Here is a 25,531-nt window from a genome sequence, read left to right as displayed (position 1 = left end):
GACTCCGGGAGACTTTGAATTAGATCTAGTTTTACAAACATGTCGGCTTGTTGAAGTAAATAAACTTCTGGCTGCATGTTTGAGTCTCCATCTGACGCTGTCTGTGGCTTTGAGGGATGGAAACAGCCTAAGCAGCAGAACTTACATCCACTCCCATTCATTGCTGCCGTGGCGATGCGGGGACAGACACAACTACCACAAAACAGGAGACATTAAACTGAAAATCTTCAGATTCCTTCTTTTAGACCTAAAATGTTAGGAAAATACACCCCCGAGTTGAATTTGCCCGGAATTGTCCTTTAAATTAGTAGACATAATGAACTTTCACAACATACTGGTTGTAATTAGTCTTTGAGATGACAGTTGTCATGGTTGCATCTGTCTGTATAGGCTCTCAGGTCATCTTCAGTGTGCAGTGCAGTGCAAAGAGTTCATCTACATCACAAATGTTCATGTGTGGATCTCTACAGGTGTCAGGTGTCATTGCATCATGTAATGTAAACGCAGCTTTCAGCTACACTATGAACTGATCACATGAAATCAATCTGTTTCATATTTTGTTGTTCTCCAAACTGGACTAGACAAACTAGTTTGTCACCATGTACGTATGTTTTTATTTTTTCTATAGTGGAAGCAGGGCCGTTGCTAGGAATTCTGGGCCCACTTAAAGAATACTAAAGTGGGCCCCTCCCCCTAACTTTTCCAGTTTTTTTTCTTAGACTACATATGTATTATCATTTTTTATTTAGCCTACCTTGTTTTGATGCTAATGCAACATTACACTGCAAAAATCCAAGTATCTTACCAAGAATATTTGTCTTATTTCTAGTCAAAATGTCATTTCTAGTCAAAACAAATCTCATTATACTTAAAATAAGACACATCATATTAAAAGTAGCTTGTTTTTAGACACTTTTTACTTCTTTCAAGCAGATTTTTTACTTGGAATAAGTAGAAAAAATCTGATAGTGGAGCAAGTTTTTCTTCCTTATTACAAGTACAAAAAACATGTTTTCACTGGCAGATTTTTCTACTTATTTCAAGTGAAAATTAGTTTGAAACAAGTGAAAATTATCTAAAAACAAGTTAATTTTTAGGTAATGAGTCTTATTTTAAGTGGAAAGAGGTTAGTTTTGACTAGAAATGAGACATTTGGACAAGAAATAAGACAAATATTCTTGGAAGGATGTTGAGTTTTTACAGTGTACTATGAGTATTAGTCAGGGTCTTACGCAGAATAAATCAGTCATACAAAGATTAGACTACTGGGGTTTTTTATGGGCCCCACTGGGCGCTGGGCCCCTAGAGTTATCATCACCTTTCTCCCCTATACAACGGCCCTGAGTGGAAGTACAGTTGGACAGCAACCACATAAAGAAATGACTGTTTGATGTGTGGAGGTCTACTCTGCACTAAACTGTTGTTTTCCTCAGCTTCCCCAGCGAGGTGCAGATGGGGTTAGTGGAGCTCATCTCTCCCTCGGCGTATTACTACCCCGACTTCAGCAACCTGCAAGAGACTTTGGGAGATTCCAAGGACAGAGTCAAGTATGTTCACAATTCTGTTCCCCCCTTCTTTTTTTACTGTAAATGGTAGACATGTTTGCGTTACAGTTTTTCTCGATTGCTAAGACACATTTCTCGAAAGCTGCTCTCCTTTTCCTTCCTTCTTTTTTCTTCCCAGTTCATCCCTCTCTCCCTCCCTCATCCTCTCTTCCTTCACCCTGTGGTCTCTCATCTTCTCCTCTTCCTCTTCTCCACTTCTCCCTCCATAAATGCATGGTGCAAAACAAAAAACCTGTGCATTTAGCACTTGTACATAGTACTAAAAGAAAAAGGTACAAAAACCAGAAATCCTGTACATTTTACACGTAGTACTTGTACAGTACAAAAACAAACAGAAATCTTGTGCATTTAGTACTTGTATGCAGTAAGCCTACGTAAAAATAAAGTACAAAAATATAGAAATGAGAAGTGATTACAGTAACTCAGCCACAGCGTAATTTCTCTGTACTGGATCAGGCCACAGGACTTCATCCTGAACCAGCTACAGTATACGTTCCCTCACATCATTGGACACAAGTGTGATCAATGTTGAGTTGTTGTGTTCAACCGGTGAAACTTGTGCTTTAGTTGTGTTTGACTTTTGCCACCTGTGCTCAGCATTATGCAACACAGGTGCATCACAATGAAAATGTGTTGGTAAGTTGTGTCTAAACAGGTGAAAAGTGCTGATGGTTTTGCCAGAGAGACTGATTCAATCAGTGGGTTCAGGAAACTGAGAATTTGGTTCAGACAATAGAGTTAAGTTTAGGGTTTTAGCAATTGAGAAAAACTGTAACCTTGACATGTACAGTAATAGCTCTGGTTCCATTTATGTGGATGGGACCATGAAAGGAAATCAGTATCAGTCTTGGTTGCAGCTATAGTGTGCAACTGTTTGTGGCCACTGAAGCTGCAGTCTACATACAGAGCTATAGTTCACAAGCTGTGGTGGATGAATATGTTAAAAAAACTGTGGCTTTTCTACCTGTTGTAGCCTACCTGAGCAGATGTGTGACTGACTGAATGACTGGGTCCAAATCTGTCAGAGACACAGATAAGGAGACCTTCTAGAGCTGCAGCTGCAGCCATGGAAAAAAAGTGCCCATTCAAAAGTGATTTCATTTATTCAACATTATTGAAGTTAATGTGGTATATTGATGTGTTGATGAAAAGAAGGGATCACCGCCGACACATCTTCACTTGCATTCAAAAAGGAGTTTATTAGAAGAAAAAGAACAGTGTTCAAAAATGCCGAATCCTAGAGCATCTCTGGTGCCAATGTGAGATCTCTCTCTCTTGGCCTAAACCCCAAACCTTATATACGCTTTCTAATTCAGAAACCTTCTCCCAATATAAGGATATACTGTAGTCTTGGCAAAGATGGTCAGACAAAGACAGGATCTAAAAACAGAATCTAACCTATACCTTCTGATATTTAACCTCTTGACCAGGCTACCTTAAACATAGATACAGTGTCAAGTTTCCCCAAAAACTATGCTGTAAATGTATGTGCGCCTTTCTCTCTTGTAACATCTGCATTTATTTATGTTCATTCTATTTGAATATAAACTGTGACTCATCACAAATGAAGTTCCTATCCAAATGGTGAATGACCTCCGACATATCCCTTAACTTTTAGGCTAAGAAAACACCATGAAAAACATAAGATAATTCAAGATATTAAAGCAAAAAAAGCTCAGGTGGATAATACACTACATTAATCACAGAACTTAAGTTTAAAATAAGAATAGTGAAAGAAAGGGAGAAAAACAGATGAAAGGGACGCCATAAGGTAGAACATGTATCTTAGTTATTTTCATGGCAGGTTGGAGCTTTGAAGACTTCTGCATTGCCTGAATGAACATAACTTGTCATGTATTGTTTCTTTTGGAATGGCAGCACTCCTTCATGCTGCGGTCGCTACATAAAAAAAACATTTACAGATCTTTAGATCGTTATCTTTCATCTTTTATCTTTCCCTCTGCAATAACTAGATTTGCAAAGATGAAATTATGATTTAGCACCACTCTTTATTGAAAGATACTTTTGTGTTGATGTGTGTGTGTGTGTGTGTGTGTGTGTGTGTGTGTGTGTGTGTGTGTGTGTGTGTGTGTGTGTGTGTGTGTGTGTGTGTGTGTGTGTGTGTGTGTGTGTCCTCAGGTGGCGAACTAAGCAGAATCTGGACTTCAGCTTCCTCATGCTGTATGCTCAGGACAAAGGAAGCTATTACGTGCAGGTAGGGGTCAAAGGTCAGACTACACAGTTGATATTAGCTCCTAAACTCATGGTAGGGTGTCGCAGTCATGACACTCAGTGGCTGTGGTCAGGGCCGTTGTCTAGGGGAGAAAGGTGATGATAACTCTAGGGGCCCAGCGCCCAGTGGGGCCCATAAAAAACCCCAGTAGTCTAATCTTTGTATGACTGATTTATTCTGCGTAAGACCCTGACTAATACTCATAGTACACTGTAAAAACTCAACATCTTTCCAAGAATATTTGTCTTATTTCTTGTCCAAATGTCTCATTTCTAGTCAAAACTAATCTCTTTCCACTTAAAATAAGACTCATTACCTAAAAATTAACTTGTTTTTAGATCATTTTCACTTGTTTCAAACTAATTTTAACTTGAAATAAGTAGAAAAATCTGCCAGTGAAAACATGTTTTTTGTGCTTGTAATAAGGAAGAAAAACTTGTTCCACTATCAGATTTTTTCTACTTATTTCAAGTGAAAATCTGCTTGAAACAAGTAAAAAGTGTCTAAAAACAAGCTACTTTTAATATGATGAGTCTTATTTTAAGTAGAATGAGATTTGTTTTGACTAGAAATGACATTTTGACTAGAAATAAGACAAATATTCTTGGTAAGATACTTGAGTTTTTGCAGTGTAATGCTGCATTAGCATCAAAACAAGGTAGGCTAAATAAAAAATGATAATACATACGTAGTCTAAGAAAAAAAACTGGAAAAGTTAGGGGGAGGGGCCCACTTTAGTATTCTTTAAGGGGGCCCAGAATTCCTAGCAACGGCCCTGGCTGTGGTCAGTATCTCCTATAGCAGCACAGAGGTATAGTAGTAATTATGTGATTCAACAGATCCGTCCCACATGAAACAAGTTGAAAAAGTGCAGATACAGAGGAAATCCTGTGACCTTTACAGATCAATGCAGCCAGTCCCCATCATCGTATTTACTATCAGCTGACAATGACACAGTGGCAAAGAAGAAATGATCATGTAAAGGTGTCAACCACAGCTGGTGGAGGGTTGTCAAGGACTGCCCAGAGGCGGTCTGGGTCGTGGAGTTGGAAGAGATGATGGACATGGTGCTGGTTGCATCATCAAACCTGTTCAAAAGCAGGTAGAGCCGGTTTGTTCTGGCAGCATCCATCCCCCTCCTCTCCTCTGTTGTTGTCCTTACTGCAGCCTGTGCCGGTTGCCATGGCACTGCAGAACTCCCTCAAGCTGTTTGTCTGTCTGCTCCACCTTCTCTCGGCCTTCCTCCTTTGCCTCTCTCAGGCCTAGTCCACACGAGCCCGGGTATTTTTGAAACCGTGAACATATGTTCCCGGTTGTATGTCCTGTCCACACGCAACCGTGCTTTTGGAACCCTGAAACCGTGGTTTTTTGAAACCGGAGTCCAGGGTGGGGTTTTCGGCCGGGGTTGGTTTCACCGGGTGCGTGTGTTTTTCGGGATGATTTTCATGAATGAACAGGCAATAGCCTATGTCCCGGGTACGACGGGAGGGGGGGTCGCGCTGCTGTCATGTAGTGATAAAAAGAGCCTATGCGGAGATGAGGAACGAGCCAAAAGCCGAAAATGTATCCGTGACGTCCGCGGTCGATATAAAGTGGATATGTTCATATGTCCATGTTTTGACAGACAACACAACAGCCATAAAGAGTTGCGCCGCACCGACAGACAGTCATGTGGCTCAGCAGCCAGGTGACGCACACAGCACAACAACACAGCACACAACAACACACAGCACAAGAGTCAAGACACAGCGCAGCAACATGTGCAGGCTGCTGCAGCAGTGCACGTCAAAGGGACACCGCCGAAAATAAAATAAATAGGCTACACATTTTTATTAAATTAATTAATATTTAATTGTTGGACTTGGAGTCTGTGAAATAAAGCTATAATAACACGTAGTTTTGAAATGGTTTTTGCGCATGTTTACATCCATAAAATGACCAAAAATGAACACTATAAGCGGATTACTTGATGACGAATTATTTAAACAGCATTAGAAATGATTCCGTCCCAAGCCTTTTGATCCAAGCGGTTTCCACTGTATTTTGATTGGTTAAAACAGCCTTCCACACGTGCATTGCGTCACTTGGTAGCGGATTTCACGGTTGCGTGTGTACGGAGTGTTTTTATTACACCACTGGTGTGGACGCAAAGCAAAACTCCGGTTTCAAAAATACCCGGGCTCGTATGGACAAGGCCTCAGTTGCACCTGGAGTTGCCCTTTGCTCATCAGCTTCTGGAAGGCCTTCTTCTTCCTCTTAAAGGGACAACGAGGAGTTTTGGAAAAGCGAAGCGTTTTCACACGGCGCAAGACAGACTCATGTTTTCATTCATCAAGAATTAAAGTCAGAGGTTGGAAGATGATCAGATACCGTCGTAGTTCCCACCATAAACGGAGATTCGGCGGCGTTATTCTCATGACTCGCCACGAAACCGAAAGTAACCACCACTAATAATAACAAAATAACGATAGAGACAAAACGATATATTTATCGAAAATGGGCCCGTTAACAAGTGTGGGTAACGTAGATTCATCCACATTAATATGAGACTTTTTTATTGTCGCATTTATAGTAGTCTATAGTCTGCATTTTAAACATTTATCTGCACACAAATACTGTAGGAGCCTATAAAATAACGTACTCCATTATAAAGTGAACTTTATACCCTTATAACCCTTTTCAAAACCTGTACTCTCTGTATGTAAACAACAAATGCACATTACAGAATATTTAAAAAAATTCCCCCCCCCAAAAAAAATTCAAAAAAACAAAAATCGATTTTTGAAAAAAAAAATCGATTTAAAGCAGTACTAAAGAACTTTCAGTTTTGGTTGAGTTTGGCGGCGCCTGTGGACCAAAGCGGTAGTGTTTTGCCTGAAGGAAGACTCCATTTCCCATGAACACTAGCGTGAAGCCCTGTAAATATCCTGCATTAAAATTAACAGAAGACATTATTTAACCTTTATTTAACCAGGCAAGCAAATTAAGAACAAAATTCTTATTTTCAAGTGCAGCCTGAGGGGGAAGGGAGAGGGGAGTGCTAAAAGTGAAACAAGGTTAATAAATTACACAGAAAAACATCAAACCTAAGTTTCTGTTTCCAGTGGATCATTTCAAAGTGAAAACACAAACATAATCCATTGCTAAAGTGCCGTTTTGCCTGTTCCCTCCTTGTTGTGACTCGCAAAAGTGAAAGTGAAAGTAAAGTGAGAGCCGGGTTCCTACCATGCTCCTCAAAGCTGCTTAGTGCCAGAGAAAGAGATACAGACCATAATGATACAGACCCCCTCAGGCCACGACAGAGGTGTCATTCAACTTGTTGTAAGTCGATGTATCATCACAAAAGTTATGAAAATATTTTATGAAGGTTGAAAAGTTACTTAGTGTTGGTTTAAAAATCGTCAAAAAAGATATCGCGATATTTATGTGAATCGATTTTTTCTCCCACCCCTAGTGAATATGGTTCCTCTGATATGTAAAAACTGTTTTAAACTACAATCAAAACATAATGTTTTTTATAAACTGTGTGATCTTGGTTTTGTCTGAGTAATCGGTCGCCTTGAACGCTGCTCTGGGGGCAGCGTGCAGCGCTGTGCGGCTGTCGGCTACACCGTGTTGCCAATTTGGCGACTTTCTCGCTAAATCTGGCGACTTTCCAAACCCTCTTGGAGACTTTTTTTGACAAAAGCGACTGGCGCCAAATCTAGCGACTTTTTCCGGTGCTGTTACAAACGTTTCTGGTTTGGAGATTCGGACCTGAAAGCCCGTTATCACTGCTGTTTTCACCGTGCCACACTGCAGAGTACCGGTAAAATGAGCAGATTGCCACTTGACACAAAAGTGCATTTTTTGGAGAAACCCAGCTCTCTTCTTCCCCTTTGTACTCACGAATGAAACGGCGGAAAAACTCGCCGTTTTTTCGAGGAGCACGTTGGAAAGTCACTCTTCAACCACGTGAAAAACGTTTGTTTCTAGGTGATGTACAGAGTTTGCTTCGACGTGAGAAAAAAGGTAAACAAATAGCCAAAAACATGTGGTCTGGAGGGGATGTGATGAGCAATTAGTGTGGTCGCGAAAGAGTTAAAGGCTCTTTAACACATATTTAGGTGTTTGTCTTGTCTTATAAACCAAGACCTTCCATGAGGAGTCAGCTTCCTGTATGATGTCACTAGGCTTCTGCACGGCCACGCCCCTTTAGAGAGACCAGAGGCAGCCTGGAGTGTATTGACTCCAATGGGACAATTTAACGTGAACACAGATTATGGTCGAGTCTTTCTCCCCACAGTCACTGAAGTAAATGTTGAACTCATCTTTCACAAGCCACATCTCTTCTGAACAGTTTGACACCAAAATGGCAATTTTCAGACGGACACATCAGGAGAAAATCCACTTTGTTGGCACAGATCTCCTAGGCAACGCCAAACAAACGGCCGCGAACTCCCGTGAAAATGATTTAAATTATTTTTGTCATGCTAAGTAATATGACTGTTAGTAGTGTAAATATTTAATGTTATCATAAGAAAATGTAAATATCTCACTTTCATCTACCTACAGATTGTAATAAATCCACACACACGTTCACAGACGAGGTGGGGGGGCGGTTGGCCACGCCCACTTAGAGAGACAGGAAGTGAAACCATTTCTATCATTGGAGCAGCCTCTCATGGGCTGTGTTCGAAATCACCCACTCACTCACTCACTCACTCCCTATCCACTTATGATATAGTGGACTACATCATGTACACGATGTAGGGAACGACGGGAGGAGAATTCGGACACTAGACGGTAATTTTCTGGACGTGGTTGCATCAGCTGATGCTCCAGGTGTTAGCGTGTTAGCCTACTGCTGTGACGGAAGCAGACGCGCCAAGAATCATGTAAACAAACCATGAATGTATGAAACAAACCGGACACATAAAAATAAAAACCAGACACTTGCGGGAACATTAGAGGATGTGATTCTGTGTGGTTGTGTTACTCGGACAATAAACTGTTGAAATATCGGAAGTTTGGTTTGGTAAACTACTGTTGTGTGTCCCGACCGTGAGCCGTTAGCGGCTCTGTGGCTATTAGCTTAGCTCGTCAGATCGTTTTTACTACATATTCTACTACAGTTTCTTTATCAGATTGATCTAATGCTGCCTGTTATTGTTGGGATGCTGCTGTCCAACTCCTGCTTCTCGGGCGGGGAGAACGGAGCGAAGGCAAATACGTCTGAGGAGTTTTTTTGGTAAATTGCCTAAATAAATCGTAGCTAACATGCTAATTAGCTTCCTCTTCTTCTCTGGCAAAACACCACCGCATTGCATTGTGGGATACGGGAGTAGAAAGTAGTGTACATCGCTTGTTCACTCAATTTCGCGGTGCATTGTGGGTGTTTTGTCGTCCACTACATAGTGGATGAAATTAATCGCGGAGAATTCGAACAACACTACAAAATGGTGAGCACACTATATAGTTAGTGAACTACATCCGTGATAGGGGGTGATTTCGAACACAGCCATGCAGTATCTTTCTGTATATTGAATATCTTTGGTGGTACCAGTAGAAGGGGCGGGGCAAGCAGTGGTTCATTTGCATTTAAAGGGACAGGCACTGAAAGCAGCCGTTCTGAACAGGGCTGTTTTGAGAGGATGAAAAGAGCTGTGATGTTTGATCCTTGGGGGATTTTGACTGAAGCATGTCACAGACACAGACATGTCTTTAAGACACCTGGGGACTATTTTAATTGGTGGAAAAGGAGCATGATATGTCTCCTTTAAGAATGTTCTTGACATTACCGGTAATCCAGGGCTCGTTGTCAGGGATACAGCGCACACTTTTGATGGGAAACACAACATCCATACAGAAGTTCAGCTCATCAGGAATACAGTGTTGTATACTGTTGTACCTCATCAGGGCCGGCCCTAGCATTTTGGTGGCCCTAAACAAGATTTTTGTTTGTGGCCCACTCTAAGCGCAAACACCAAATCACTGGTTAAAACTGAATACAGACGTGTTTGATAGACAGATGTAACAATACTCAAGTGTTTTATGTCTAATCTTCCGCTGTAAGCACACTGAGGCCAATTTGTCCTAGAACACTGTATAAAGAAATAATTTAGGCCAAATTTTCTGAAAAATTTCAAATCCCTTGTGAAAACACACCTTCAGTCATGAGAATGAACTGTTTTGGTGCTTGAAATAGGATATGAATACAGTAATAGATAAGTGTAGAAAACAAGTCTAAAATGACATTTTGTAAGATTGTTTTTGAGCACAAATGTTGTCATTCTGCCGTTCTATTTTCACCAAATGTCTCAAATGTGAGATAAAAGAAGCTGAATATTGACTTCAAAGCTTCATCAGATTTTTTAAATGAGAAATTAGCTTTTTTTCCTCTTCAAACAAAAATATTTGTTATTGGCTCTCAAACCCTGGCTGTGAATAACGTAGGTCACCGAGGGCGGGTGTATTTGAAAGAGGGGAGCCGTCCCTCGGTCACGGGAGCAGTTAAACCGCGTTTCTACGGCGTAAAATGACCGAAATACAAACAAAAACATATCAAGACAGTCGCGTAAACGCGCGCGCAGACCTCAGTGTTAAAATGACTTGATGAACCCCGGTACCTTTCTGATCATGTGGCCCCCCACCTAACGGCTGTGGCCCTAAACAACCACATAGAGGGTTTATGCCAGGGGCCGGGCCTGTACCTCATGCAGGATACCCCATTGCCCCAGTCTCTCACGGCCTCCTCTGGCGTCCATCAGGAGATCGCCGTGTCCCGAGGGAGTGTGTGTGTGGTCGTGGGATGTCAGATTTTCTGAGTGAAGGCAGTATCGGCTTCCTTCACATTTACATAAAGGAGGTCTGATGTCCCGTTCTTTCTTCTAGGGCATCTTATAATCTGATCAAGGTCTGGCAGTGTGGAGTCCAGTGTTGCATAGTTAAGGTCTCCTGGGATGGCGATGAATGGGTGAATGGGTGAATGGGTGAATGGGTGAATGGGTGAATGGGTGAATGGGTGAATGGGTGCTGCTGCGTCTGGGCTCGGACAATAATGGAGTGAATGAAATTACACACAGTCTCAGTCTGCAGCCTAGGAGGAGTAAACACAACACACAATGGGCTCAGGGTCTCCGCCTCTCTCTCTTTGCCTTAAAGGGATAGTAGCATTTTTTTAAAGTGGGGTTGTATGATCTCCAAATAGCCCCTAAGTACTTTAATTGCAGTAGAAGACTCTCTGCACTCCTCCCGTTAGCAACGCCAGCCCATAATAGCCCTGCCCAGAGATTTACAACATACAGTGTTGTGAACAGACCCAAAGAAACGGCCTATTTTCACGGCCTAAAAGAGGTTTTACCTGAAAAAAAATACACAGTTCCATTGTTCGCTATAATATAATTTTTTCCAGCCCTTCAAAGTGCAGGAAAAACACAGTTTTTATTTGGACCTAACCAACTGCTGATCGGTGGGTGCTAACCCTGGGCGGAGGGATACGTGAGTTGGTTAGGTCCAAATAAAAACTGTGTTTTTCCTGCACTTTGAAGGGCTGGAAAAAATTATATTATAGCGAACAATGGAACTGTGTATTTTTTTTCAGGTAAAACCTCTTTTAGGCCGTGAAAATAGGCCGTTTCTTTGGGTCTGTTCACAACACTGTATGTTGTAAATCTCTGGGCAGGGCTATTATGGGCTGGCGTTGCTAACGGGAGGAGTGCAGAGAGTCTTCTACTACAATTAAAGTACTTAGGGGATATTTGTAGATCACACAACGCCACTTTTAAAAAAAATGCTACTATCCCTTTAAATGATGTTCAGTCACTAATTGAATTGAGTTTTTGTGCTGTGTTTTCTAGTTAGAGGACGATATTGTTGCAAAGGCAGGATACTACAATGACATGAAGACCTTTGCCACCCAGGAAGCTTCCAAGCCGTGGCTCTACCTGGAGTTCTCCCAGCTCGGATTCATAGGTTTGTGCGTCTGAACTGAGACCTGCTTTGACCAGCCGGTCCAGTCTCGTACATGATCTGATTTTCTAAGTTATGATAATGAACACATCTATTTTAAAGGGATAGTTCAACATTTTTGGCAAATTGGCCCATTGCCGTAATCCCTATAGTCACAGCAGTAGGTTTTTTACCTTTAATTGTCGGTGCAAGCTATTTTTAGAACGGCGGAGCAGAGCCGTGAGCTGTTCAGAGCTACGCTACGGAGGCTAATGGGATTTCTTGGTTTCCCTCATCAAACTCATCAAATACACAATCCAACAACTCCACAACGCTCTGGTGGACAAGTTGTGAGCTGCACATTCACCACGCTATGAGATAATAACACAACGTTACCACACAGAGTTGTTTTAGAGGGAAATACAGAGACTGTTGATGAAAAACTGTCCCTGAAGGCAACGTGCATCAGCGGTTTTGCATGAATTTCCCTCTAAAACAACTCTGTGTGGTAACGTTGTGTTATTATCTCATAGCGTGGTGAATGTGCAGCTCACAACTTGTCCACCAGACAATTAAAGGTAACAAACCTACTGCTATGACTATAGAGATTATGGCAATGGGCCAATTTGCCAAAATGTTGAACTGTCCCTTTAACTAATCCTAATACACAGCTCATTGTTTTGTCCTTGCTGACACTGAGGACATTGAAACAAGTCATACAGATATTGACAGTCAGACCAGGAGCTCGTCAGTACAGCCTCAGGATCCAACATCTGATCCAGGTCATGGACAGGGCCGTTGTATAGGGGAGAAAGGTGATGATAACTCTAGGGGCCCAGCGCCCAGTGGGGCCCATAAAAAACCCCAGTAGTCTAATCTTTGTATGACTGATTTATTCTGCGTAAGACCCTGACTAATACTCATAGTACACTGTAAAAACTCAACATCTTTCCAAGAATATTTGTCTTATTTCTTGTCCAAATGTCTCATTTCTAGTCAAAACTAATCTCTTTCCACTTAAAATAAGACTCATCACCTAAAAATTAACCTGTTTTTAGATCATTTTCACCTGTTTCAAACTAATTTTCACTTGAAATAAGTAGAAAAATCTGCCAGTGAAAGTAAGTTTTTTTGTGCTTGTAATAAGGAAGAAAAACTTGTTCCACTATCAGATTTTTTTCTACTTATTCCAAGTGAAAATATGCTTGAAAGAAGTAAAAAGTGTCTAAAAACAAGTTACTTTTAATATGATGTGTCTTATTTTAAGTATAATGAGATTTGTTTTGACTAGAAATGACATTTTGACTAGAAATAAGACAAATATTCTTGCTAAGATACTTGAGTTTTTGCAGTGTAATGCTGCATTAGCATCAAAACAAAGAAGGCTAAATAAAAAATGATAATATATACATAGTCTAAGAAAAAAAACTGGAAAAGTTAGGGGGAGGGGCCCACTTTAGTATTCTTTAAGGGGGCCCAGAATTCCTAGCAACGGCCCTGGTCATGGTTATCTCTCTAACCTCTAACCTGGACTACTGCAGTTAAAACTTCATTCCTATCCAAACATCCTCCAAATAGATAGTTTGACACAACATACAAAGATTTTCCACCACTTTTGTATTAAATTGTATGCTGACAGTATTTTGTGTGCGTATCAGGGAAGCTGTTTCGGACCCGTGACCTCCCGATGATCACCGAGTTCTTCCTGATGTTCCACAGAGACAAACCCGTAGACTGGCTGCTGGACCACATCCTGTGGGTTAAAGTCTGCCACCCAGAGAAAGACCAGGTGAGTGAGAGCTAACAACAACATGCAGCCTTGATATCATTCATTTTCATTTTCATTTTTGATTTATTTCATTCATGGTATGTACTTTCTCACATAGTTGCACATATACATTGTGTACACATTTTCACCATGAATGAAAAGGAGCAGGATGAAGAAAAGACTTATAATACCTGCCCCTCTCTGTTGTTACAATTACATTGGCTTACTTCAACACCAGAATTATTCTCTGTTTCAAAGTATTAAAGATGATGAAACATAGTAATGATTAAAAAAAAAAAAAAACACCACTCGTCTATCTATCTTTTTCTCTTTCTCCTTCTTCTTTTTTGTAGATACTTATCTTTTCTTTTTTAAACATTTTCTTAAACTGAGACATACTTGTACAACTTTTCAATTCCTTGCTTTGTGAATGCCATACTCTTATACACCTGCAACAGAAATACACATTTGTTTTAAGCTTTTTAACCTTGCAAATGTCTGTTTAAAATCCAGCTTCAGTCTGTTTTATCCCCTTCCTCCAATTTAAACAAGCTTTGTAAATGTTCTGGTTCTTTTCTTTAAACATTATTTTTAGGGTCTGTAATTCTATTATATCGGCCATTTTCAACAAACCTGCAGAAATAAAAAGTCTATTTGAGGGATCTCTATTACCTGCCTTGTGGATTACTCTTACTGCTCTTTTTTGTAGCAGAAACAGAGGAGCGATGTTACTTACATACAGTCAGTGTTGCCCCACACCTCCACGCAGTAATTAAAATATGGCAAAATAAATGTACAATACAGAATTCTTAGTGTGTTAGTGTCCAAGACAAACTTAACCTTATTCAAAATATAGATACTCTTTGCTATCTGAGAAGGTGGGAAGAAAAAACACAGCTAGAGAGATGCACTTTTAAGACTTTTTTGTTTTTTTTGCAATGCACATCTGATGTTGGACATGTCTTTTATTTTGAAAAATAACTTATTTTGAAAGGCACGAGACACGTGAACACATGCAGTTGTAATGCTCCTCCTCACTTTCTTATTATTTGCTCTGAATGCAAAGATATCAGTTTCTTATTAATGTGGCCTGATGCAGTGAATCTTGTTTTGTTTTGTGGGTCTTTATTTTGTGCAATTTGATATTTATTCACTTTAGTGAACATGCTCTGAATGCAGAGATGCATTAGAAGTCAAATATATCGTTTTGTTGGTCTCCATTTTGTGCAGTTTGATATTTTTTTATTCACTTCCGTACATGCAGTTGTCATGGTAACTCCTCAGTTTCATTCATGTGCTCTGAAATGCACTTTGCTCAATAAAGAGCTAAATGAGTTTTTAAAGGCTTAAAAAAAAAAATCTTGGTTTGAATTCTATAAAAGTGGGTCGTGACTTAATGACCATGGGAAAATGTGGAGCCCAGAGTGAGACCAGTTGAGAACTCCTGGTGTAAAGGTTCCTGACAGAGCTGAGACGGTGGTAAATGATTTGCTGCAGCAGCCTGATAAAGTGTGTAATGGCCCTTTTCCTCCTCCTGTCTGTGTTGTGTGCTGCAGAAACACTGTGACGCGCAGAAGGCTCTGCTGAAGCAGCGGTTCAAGCCCTCCCTCTTCCAGCACGTGGGCCTGTACTCGTCTCTACGTGGTAAAGTTCAGCAGCTCAGGGTCAGTACTTCTCTGTCTATCTCACCACAGACCACAGACACACTCTACTGTCTGTCCACTGTTACATAACGATGATGAGAAGCAGCCTCAGTGGGAGAGGCTACCTGGTCTTTTTTTCTCTTTGTCGTTAGCACTTCTTGTCTCTGTTTTCATCTGATATCCATAGATACGTCTGTCACATCACCATAGCTGGTCATTTTTTATTTTTTGTAACTGAGAATTCCCATCGTTGGTATTACATCTGCCACTGTGGCCACTTTCATGTTTTATCTTTATTATTACTGTATTTATTACTATCAATACTGTGAATAATCATGCTGCTATGAGCACTTTGCACTTTGTCCACCACACATACAGTTACTGTACTGATACTGATGTGTCCACCACACATGTAGTGCATGACAATCAACATCTTGCTGCTAGAAGCACTTTGCACTTTGCCTACAATTTCTTTTTTGGTGTTCTGTGTTCCTCTACTCTGAATGAGGAGATGTACGTCTGTGTTTTCAACGTTGTCCCCCTGTTGTCCATGTGGCTACTTGTGCGGCGGTGTGTGTGTGTGTGTGTTGCCTCTGTGCCGTCCAAGAGTTCACCTGTGTCGTTCTATGTCTTGGGTTTCTCCTGTATTTTACTGTGATCTGTATTTTTCTGCGATCTGTATTTTATTGTGATTTGTATTGTGAGTTTTATGTTGGGACTACAGATGGAAATGAGCCCTAGTGGCTAAATCTGGTACAACCATCTCTTCATTGTTCTAAAATTGATTAATGGTATCGTACACTGTCCTGTGTTAACAAACTAAACTAAACTAAACTAAACTTTTCCACTGAACACTCATTCATACCAACACAATTTCAGACCAAGTCACGGAGTTTACTTTCACTTTCATCAGCTTACCAACTGTAGCTTTAATGAGCTAGGGCGCTAGGCTACCATGTTGTAAAACTAGTGTTTCTCGCAGCGACAGATTCCTGAAAAATTGCAGTCATCTTGAAATTTGAAGTGATTTCTTGTCAGTTGACCGATGGAGTCAACTCATTCCAATTTTCATGCTGGTACCACCACAGCACCTTTATGTGCCGTCAAAACGGTGGAATTTATGCAAATGTATGCAAATTTGCTCATGTTAACAAAGAATTTCTACATTTTATGTTTGTCTTAATGTAAGTAATCAACTCAGTAATTTTCATGGAGATAATTAAAGGGTAAAAATTGTACCCTATTCAGGTGAGAAAAATAATGAATAGGCGTATAAATGGGATATGTTTGGGTCTTTTTCTAAACTTTCCCCTAATGGGATTCTTCTGGGCTTTTTTTCCCTCACTCAGGACATGTTGAGGATACAAAACCAGTTGTGTTTGCTTCTGTTGCAATTTGTTCAACCTTTTCTCATAAAATGACTGGACTATGGGGCCAATCAGATCCTCTGATCCTGTCCTGATGCCAGTGTGTGTATGTGTGGTTCTCTGCAGGATCGGGGCTTTGAGCGGCAGCCTCTGTTCCAGACCCATGAGAACCCGGCTGCAGAGCTGAGCAGCAGCTTGAAACACTACCAGCAGCACAGTCTGGACCGCGCGTACAGAGGAAAGGACTTCTTCTGGGCCTTGACCCCCGTCCAGGGTGACCACATCCTGATCCGCTTCCACCAGCCGGTCCACATGTCAGGGTCAGTCCACATGTTTCTGTCTTTTATTAGAGACGCTGTAGCTTGACCCTGTTTTATTAATTGAAAGCCAAGGTTGTAGTTGAGGTCTGGACAGATGGAGACGATGATGATACAGATACATGGTCACTGCTTGTGTCCTAATACCCCGGGGGCAAAGCAAAAAAACAGACAGGGAGCGTTGTAAAAGGTTTGACAGCAGAAATGATATCTAGGAACTTGAAGGATTAAAACCTGGGTGGACAACCTGGTCAACTAGCTGCTGGAAAGCTACAGGGGCCAAAACCCCTTTCTGGGGTCATTTTGCTGGTGAAATGATGTAAATGCAAATATTTAGGTACTACAATGGCATAAATAGTCATACAACTATACGATTTGGCAGAGAGTATCTTGATACATAGGGGGAGGCAGGAAAAAAAGATTCTGGGGTTTGTTGCAACTCAAAAAGTACTGTTCGCCTGACAAATTCTCATGAAAATGATTATTTTTCAGCACTTTATGGAGAATATCTATGTCTAACATGTATATAGAAAACTTCCTTAATTCATAAGCTTCCATTTGAGTCCAAGATAGCCTTTCTACTAGCAAGCTATTGTGAAAAACTACATGTTATCAGAAACCATTGTGTTTCTAGTCTCCCCAAAGTGAACAGATAGATAGAGAAGACCGTTGGCCACACCAAGTGGGGCTTTGGAGATAGAAAGGCTATCTTGGACTCAAATGGAAGCTTATGAATTCAGGAAGTTTTCTATATACATGTTAGGCATAGATATTCTCCATAAAGTGCTGAAAAATAATAATTTTCATGAGAATTTGTCAGGCGAACAGAACTTTTTTGTGTGTCTTTTTTGGGATGTTGAGGGTGATATCTTAAAATCGAGTTGCAACAAACCCCAGAATCTTTTTTTCCTGCCTCCCCCTATGTGTCAAGATACTCTCTGCCAAATTTTATAGTTGTATGACTATTTATGCCATTGTAGTACCTAAATATTTGCATTTACATCATTTCGCCAGCAAAATGACCCCAGAAAGGGGTTTTGTCCCCTGTAGCTTTCCAGCAGCTAGTTGATCGGGTTGTCCACCCAGGTTTTAATCCTTGAAGTTCCTAGATATCATTTCTGCTGTCAAACCTTTTACAACGCTCTGTCTGTTTTCCACCAGTAAAACCACCAGAGCTGAATGCAACAGGATAATGAACAGCTGTTACTGACCTTGTGCCTTTGAGGTGAATTATGCACTTTTAATGTTGCACCTATCTTTACTGGCCTTCATTCAGACTATATTTGAGTAACTAATCAACTGCATGATACACAATGTGCTTCCTGTTCTCACTGGCTCACACACACAAGTGCAGTGTGTAGGTGACTGGTCATGTCACATATTCAGAGCAAAAGAGGAAGTGAGAGCAAACAGGAGAGGTTATTAAGCAAATGATGCTCAGCACACAGCTCTGTAATTAAATGAAGTTTAACTCATTTAAAAGAATAGTAAGTACTGTACGTGTCCTGAATCCGCCTCCGGTGAGTTTAAACGTGCATTGATTGAGTTGTTTGTTCTCGTCTCTTTGTTCACCATCAACTCCAAAGACAAAGGGACCATGCAGTCTTTGCTTGCACAGAAACAGCACCACACACACAGCAAACACACAATGCAAATACCATCAGAAAAACAAATGTACATTGTGAAATGTATGCAAATACTAGAACAGGTATTTAAACAACAGCAGGGTGATTATCTCACAGTTACAGGCGCCAAAGATCAAACCCAGACACAAACATAAGATTCTTATAAAATATAAACTGTACATTCATTGTAAAGAGTCTTAAATCTCACCTGGATGAAAAAGAAAAAAACATGTCAAATGGAAATGGAGTCAAGAGTCTGCAGCCTTGCTGTACTGCTGCCATGTTCACTGTTTTTGTTTTATATGCTAACATCCAATCCAATCCATTTTATTTATAAAGCCCAATAATAAACACAAAGGTTTCCAAAGCTGCTGTAACATAATAAAAAGACAAAGTACTAAAGATAAAAAATAACACAATAAAACATAATAAATAAATAACTAAATAGACTGTCCACCCACATAAAATATCTGTGCACATAAAATCAACAGCCTATGTGGTGTGAAAAGCCAAAGAAAAGAGGTGAGTTTTAATGAGACAGTGAGCAGGCCTGTCTAATGTGCAGCGGCTGCAACAGAAAACACTCGGTCTCCTCTGAGCTACACAGTTAGCACAAAGGTACAACCGAACAACCAGGGCCGTTGCTAGGAATTCTGGGCCCACTTAAAGAATACTAATGTGGGCCCCTCCCTCTAACTTTTCCTGTTTTTTTTCTTAGACTACGTATGTATTATCATTTTTTATTTAGCCTACTTTGTTTTGATGCTAATGCAGCATTACACTGCAAAAACCCAAGTATCTTACCAAGAATATTTGTCTCATTTCTAGTCAAAATGTCATTTCTAGTCAAAACAAATCTCATTCTACTTAAAATAAGACACATCATATTAAAAGTAGCTTGTTTTTAGACACTTTTTACTTCTTTCAAGCAGATTTTCACTTGAAATAAGTAGAAAAAATCTGATAGTGGAACAAGTTTTTCTTCCTTATTACAAGCACAAAAAACTTACTTTCACTGGCAGATTTTTCTACTTATTTCAAGTTAAAATTAGTTTGAAACAAGTGAAAATGATCTAAAAACAAGTTAATTTTTAGGTTATGAGTCTTATTTTAAGTGGAAAGAGATTAGTTTTGACTAGAAATGAGACATTTGGACAAGAAATAAGACAAATATTCTTGGAAAGATGTTGAGTTTTTGCAGTGCAGTTGTATTCGATTTACATTTCCTTGAGATAACTATGACCTGGACAAATGAGAATATTCACAGGCTTAAAAATAGATGTGATTTTTCCAGAGGTCAACAAGGTCCACAGTGTGGTTCAGTATTATGGTATGTATGTTACTAAATGCACTGGATGCTGGTCTGTTTCCTCTGCTGCAGGTTCCTGTTCCGCTCTGGAAACATCCAGACGAGTAGAGATCACTTCTTCAACACCACAGTGGAGGTGCTGCCCAGCAATGTGAGTCATCTGCCTCTGGGTGTGTGTGTGTGTGTGTGTGTGTGTGTGTGTGTGTGTGTGTGTGTGTGTGTGTGTGTGTGTGTGTGTGTGTGTGTGTGTGTGTGTGTGTGTGTGTGTGTTGTGCTGACCTTTAAAGGGATAGTTCACTCAAAATTGAAATTTCACTCATGATCTCCTCCCCCTCATGTGGACTAAGGGCTGGGAGAAGTTTCAGAGTCCTCCGTGGCTTCTCTGAGTTACAGGGGGTCTTGGCGTAGCAGTGCATGCCCATATAACGGTTGCAAATGGATACCAACTGTCTTCATAACAAAAAGACACACCAAAAAACATCCAAATACCTCCATGCTGCTCGTATGTAATGTCCGTCTTGTATTGAAGCCCTGAAATGCCCCGAGTAGAGGAGCTTCGAGAAGCTTCCGCTACAAACAAGCTTGAAATATAGACTTATTTAATTTTTTTCGGGACAATTTCGCATTTCGGGGCTTCAATACAAGAGGGACATTACATACGAGCAGCATGGAGGTATTTGGATGTTTTTTGGTGTGTCTTTTTGTTACGAAGACAGTTGGTATCCATTTGCAACCGTCATATGGACATGCACTGCTACGCCGAGACCCCCTGTAACTCAGAGAAGCCACGGAGGACTCTGAAACTTCTCCCAGCCCTTAGTCCACATGAGGGGGAGGAGATAGATAATGAGATGAATGAAATTTCAATTTTGGGTGAACTATCCCTTTAAAGTCACTAAAAATAGATTAAAATAACAATATACAAATATAAAATAGGCCTGTCAAAACCTGAAAGCCTGATTGAAAGCATTAAAGCACACCCTGAGTAACCTGCTGGGGCAGCTTCCACCCACTCCATCCTCTCCTCTTCTCTGTAACGTCACGGCTGATTGGCTGTGAGAGACATGGTGGCACCTGTGTGTGTCTGTGTGTGTGTGTTATTCCATTGAAAGGATGTGAGTAAGTGTGTGACAGGTCCTCAGTAGTGTAATATATATATACTAAATATAACAGGGTGGGGGGTCATATCTGGAAAACTTGCTGAACCACCATTAAGAGTCAGTGATAGCAGCATTTCATTCTAACACACCCAGCTCATGACTCAACACCTGAGACTAACTACATGAACTACATAGTTTAACTACATTTTGCTGTCACTTGCTGGTAGTTAAAGGGATAGTAGCATTTTTTTAAAGTGGGGTTGTATGATCTACAAATAGCCCCGTACTTTATTGCTGATCGGCGGGCGCTAACGCTGGGCGGAGGGATACGTGAGTTGGTTAGGTCCTAGGGCTGTCAACGAATATTCTAAATTTGAATATATATTAGAATATAAAAAAAACCTGAGATTCGAATGTGAAAATTAATATTTTAATATTAACTAAACAGTGGGAAAAAAAACTGAGTGGGGAAAAAAAAGAAAAAAAAAAAAGAAAAAAAAGGCCTAAATAGAACAGCGGGCCGGGCTCATCGCTCATTATTACTAATAGCCTGCACAACTGAAAATATTGTAGCGACACCGCAGTTAATGTTGTTGTTATGATGTTTAAGTTGTGTGATTTCTGACTGACTGTGAATGTGTACACAAGTCACACAAGTTAGAGGGGACGGGTGGGCCGGCGAGCCGCGAGCCAGTTCATTTTGTAATGTCCTGGGCATTGTCAAAGATGTTAAAATTGAAAAAATAAATAAATAAAACCTATAACAAGTAGTACTAGTTTGTCCTCCTGTTGGCATAATGCACAAATAGATATTCAAATATATTCGAATGATGTGTTATTTTTAGAACGAATATTCAAACATCATTTTGGAGCAATTTTGACAGACCTATAGGTCCAAATAAAAACTGTGTTTTTCCTGCACTTTGAAGGGCTGGAAAACATTATATTATAGTGAACAATGGAACTATGTATTTTTTTCCAGGTAAAACCTCTTTTAGGCCGTGAAAATAGGCCGTTTCTTTGGGTCTGTTCACAACACTGTATGTTGTAAATCTCTGGGCAGGGCTATTATGGGCTGGCGTTGCTAACGGGAGGAGTGCAGAGAGTCTTCTACTGCAATTAAAGTACTTAGGGGCTATTTGGAGATCATACAACCCCACTTTAAAAAAAATGCTACTATCCCTTTAAAGATTGTTACATACACAATGATGGATCTGCTTTTTGTCTTGAGAAGAGAACACCTGCAGTGATGTCATAGTCCGTGTTGTCTTGTGCAGGCGACAGCAGCAAACAGCTCATCTCACCACAGACCGTCTGACAACAACTTCATCACCGTCGGTACAGTTAACCCATTCATCTGTTACTCACACACATTCAACAAAGAGTCGCTGCTTGTTTCTTTCACTTTTCTGTCTGTTCATGTGTGTGTGTGTGTGTGTGTGTGCGTGTGTGTGTGTGTGTGTGTGTGTGTGTGTGTTTCAGGGGCCTTTGAGAGCGGGGTAGCTGAGGGAGAGGTTGACGAGGCTCTGCAGCCCATCGCCGCTCTGCGCCTGGTGGTTCATTCTGACTCTGACGTCTGGGCTCTGCTGAGTGAGGTCTGACCTACCTGAGAGTGTGTGTGTGTGTGTGTGTGTGTGTGTGTGTGTTCATCAGTGTGTGTGTGGGCGCCAGTGGCGTGCACAGGGGGGGGGGCAGTTGTTGAAAAACGTGTGCTAAAGTGCCCCCTGGGAGCCAAAACGCGCGTTAAAGTGCCCTCATGGCAGCCAAAACGTGTGCTAAAGTGCCCTCTAGGAGCCAAAACACATGTTAAAATGGGCCAAATAGACGTTTTTTAGTCTTAAGGTATTGATATTATAAAACAGGCCGAATCGACGTTCTTTCGCCACAAACGCACCATGTCGCTACAGTCTCACTCTTGTCAGCCTTGAAAGTGCCCCCTGGGAGCCAAAACGCGCGTTAAAGTGCCCTCTTGGGAGCCAAAACACGTGTTAAAATAGGCCAAATCGACGTTAAAAAAGTCGTTAAATGTTAAAAAAATCGACGTTATCTTTTACCTAACCGACTGCTGATCGGCGGGCGCTAACCCTGGGCGGAGGGATACGTGAGTTGGTTAGGTCCAAATAAAAACTGTGTTTTTCCTGCACTTTGAAGGGCTGGAAAAAATTATATTATAGTGAACAATGGAACTGTGTATTTTTTTCAGGTAAAACCTCTTTTAGGCTGTGAAAATAGGCCGTTTCTTTGGGTCTGTTCACAACACTGTATGTTGTAAATCTCTGGGCAGGGCTATTATGGGCTGGCGTTGCTAACGGGAGGAGTGCAGAGAGTCTTCTACTGCAATTAAAGTACTTAGGGGCTATTTGGAGATCATACAACCCCACTTTAAAAAAATGCTACTATCCCTTTAACCATTGTCAATGAAGGACTGCTCCTCTGCCATAGTGACAAAACATCTAAACACTTTGCCCTGCAGTGCTCACACAAAGCCAAAGGGACGATGCATTTTGGGGGAACTGACTATTTCTATGAGAAGGAAGTTTAGTTTTGACACATAGTGAACTGTTTTGAGAGAGAGATGCAGTTTTGCAAGTGATCTATGGCGTTGTGCTGAACTGTATCACCGTTTATTTAGCCAAATGATCTTAGAGTTTTGAGGATGTAATTTCTGTTTCGAAAAATGAGCCTAACCAACAGGTATGAAGTTCCTCAGGTGTGTGTCCATGTTGTCAGACCTGGCTGCTGAGCAGGTGGAAGAGGAAACAGTGTTGAATATCTCTGTTTGGCCTTTTAGATAAGAAAGAACATGCTTTCTTGTTCTGTGGAGGAAAGCCCAAAGGTCACCATCTACTGAACTCACGTGCCGTGCAGCCTTTGTGTGTGTGTGTGTGTGTCACGTTTGCTTGACACTCATTCTTGTTCCTTTTTTTTTTTTTTATAATTTTTTTTATTTCTTTCTTCAGTTCATCCACACACACCAAAAAACGGAACAAAAATAAAAAAAACACATAAAGGACAAAGCATACCTTCTCATGTGTACATATAATGGGGTAATACGTTGTTAGATGCTATTACTGGTAATCAAGTCAGCAATAATAACCTAATACAAGTATCCAGTGGGTAATAGTAAATAACTAAGAATATTTAATAATAGTAAAAGTAATAATAATGATAAAGGGAGAAAAAAAAAAACACGAACAGCTATTACACCAAATTTAAAGTAAACTAACTTATTATCGATCAGCAAATTGTTAAAAATAAATAAGTAATAACATAAAAATGAAATAAAAGGTAAAAAGGTAAAAGGTAAAAAAAGGTAAAAAAATTTAAAATAAAAAAATAGGAGAAACAAAAAGCAGGAACAAATAAACTTCAACCACAAAAAGTTCCTCTAAACGTATATTTGCTGTATGCTGTAGATCTGTAGATCTCTGCAGCTCTCATTTACAAGGAGTCATAAATTGAACTCCATACCTGCAAGAAAATGTTCTCTTTCTTATTCTCCTCCATTATCGACCTTTCCACATTCAAATAATATTTCATCAAATTTCTCCACTGTGAAATAGTAAGTAATAGTTAAAAATGTTGGGTTAAAAACAACCCAATTTGGGTAGTTTCCCAACCCAGCGCTGGTTAAATATTGGCCAGAACACACACTGGGTTAAATTTAACCCAACAAATTGGGTTGATTCCCTTAATACAACAATTATTATATATTTAACAGAAATAACCTAAACTTATATTCACAAACACACTGCTAGGAAACTCCTCCCACCGAATGTCAACCCAATGTGTTGGGTAGTCCAAAACAAACCAACACAACATTATAGAAATTACAACTCAACAGCTAATAACTCCATTCCCAACAGAAATAACCTAGAAGTGTGTTCTCAGAATACCCAATTCAATGAAAATAACCCAATTAAATTAACCAACAGGCTCAACCTAGCAGTTGGGTTGAAAAAACAACCCAGCATTTCTTTGTGTGTAAAAACTAAGGATGAGTAGAGAATTTGCCATAGCCTACCGCTGGGTATCTTAGTTTCTCCACACCTTGAAAAATACAAATAGCTGGTGATAGTAGCCTACAGCATTTGTTTTACCAGTTGTTGCCAAACCATTTTTCAATATCCTCATTCTTGTTCCTGTCTGTCAGATTCTCATTAAAGTTTGACGTCGAGCACAGAGGAGAGGAGAGGAGAGGCAACGAGGCGAACAGAGCTCCCCCTGCTGGACAGAGAAGCTCGCTACTGGACTCACTGGACAAGCAACAACACCTGCAGTGTGTGAACCGAGGGAGGACCACGTAGTTCAAACAGCTCACGTGTTGGACTGCCACTGAACAAAGATCCTCCATGAACGGTCCTCATATATTTTTGTTATGAATTAAAGGGATACAGCCCACCGATCTAAAAACAGCTTGCACCGACAATTAGGATAGGAGAATTTGCCAAAATGTTGGAATATCCCTTTAAAGTCTTATCTCCATTTACATGAAAGACAAATGTACAGTACAGTAGCTGACATCTCACTCCTCGCTGCACTGCAAAAACTCAAAATTCCAAGAATTTCTTGTCCAAATGTCTCATTTCTAGTCAAAACTAATCTCTTTCCATTTAAAATTAGACTCATCATCTAAAAATGTACTTGTTTTTATATAATTTTCACTTGTTTTCAA

At 40.4% G+C, this 25,531-nt stretch overlaps 1 protein-coding gene across 1 annotated transcript in view; it reads left to right on the top strand.

Moving 5' to 3' along the window:
- Positions 1-25,145, top strand: part of LOC146980381 (alpha-1,3-mannosyl-glycoprotein 4-beta-N-acetylglucosaminyltransferase B-like) — a 42,166-nt gene extending 17,021 nt beyond the window's left edge. The window contains exons 6-15 of the mRNA XM_085788887.1: positions 1,434-1,547; positions 3,705-3,780; positions 11,637-11,751; positions 13,386-13,516; positions 15,052-15,159; positions 16,632-16,825; positions 19,829-19,907; positions 22,134-22,194; positions 22,339-22,451; positions 25,010-25,145. Of these exons, the coding sequence (XP_085645013.1) occupies positions 1,434-1,547; positions 3,705-3,780; positions 11,637-11,751; positions 13,386-13,516; positions 15,052-15,159; positions 16,632-16,825; positions 19,829-19,907; positions 22,134-22,194; positions 22,339-22,451; positions 25,010-25,027 (1,009 nt within the window). The 3' untranslated portion in view covers positions 25,028-25,145. The remainder of the gene's footprint in view (positions 1-1,433; positions 1,548-3,704; positions 3,781-11,636; positions 11,752-13,385; positions 13,517-15,051; positions 15,160-16,631; positions 16,826-19,828; positions 19,908-22,133; positions 22,195-22,338; positions 22,452-25,009) is intronic.
- Positions 25,146-25,531: the final 386 nt, after the last annotated feature.

This window comes from Trachurus japonicus, chromosome 10 (genome assembly GCF_045865225.1).
Source record: "Trachurus japonicus isolate A0001 chromosome 10, Traja_1.0".
NCBI classification, from domain to species: Eukaryota; Metazoa; Chordata; class Actinopteri; order Carangiformes; family Carangidae; genus Trachurus; species Trachurus japonicus.
Note: the sequence above shows the minus strand (reverse complement) of the source record. Positions and strands in the feature narration are given on the sequence as shown.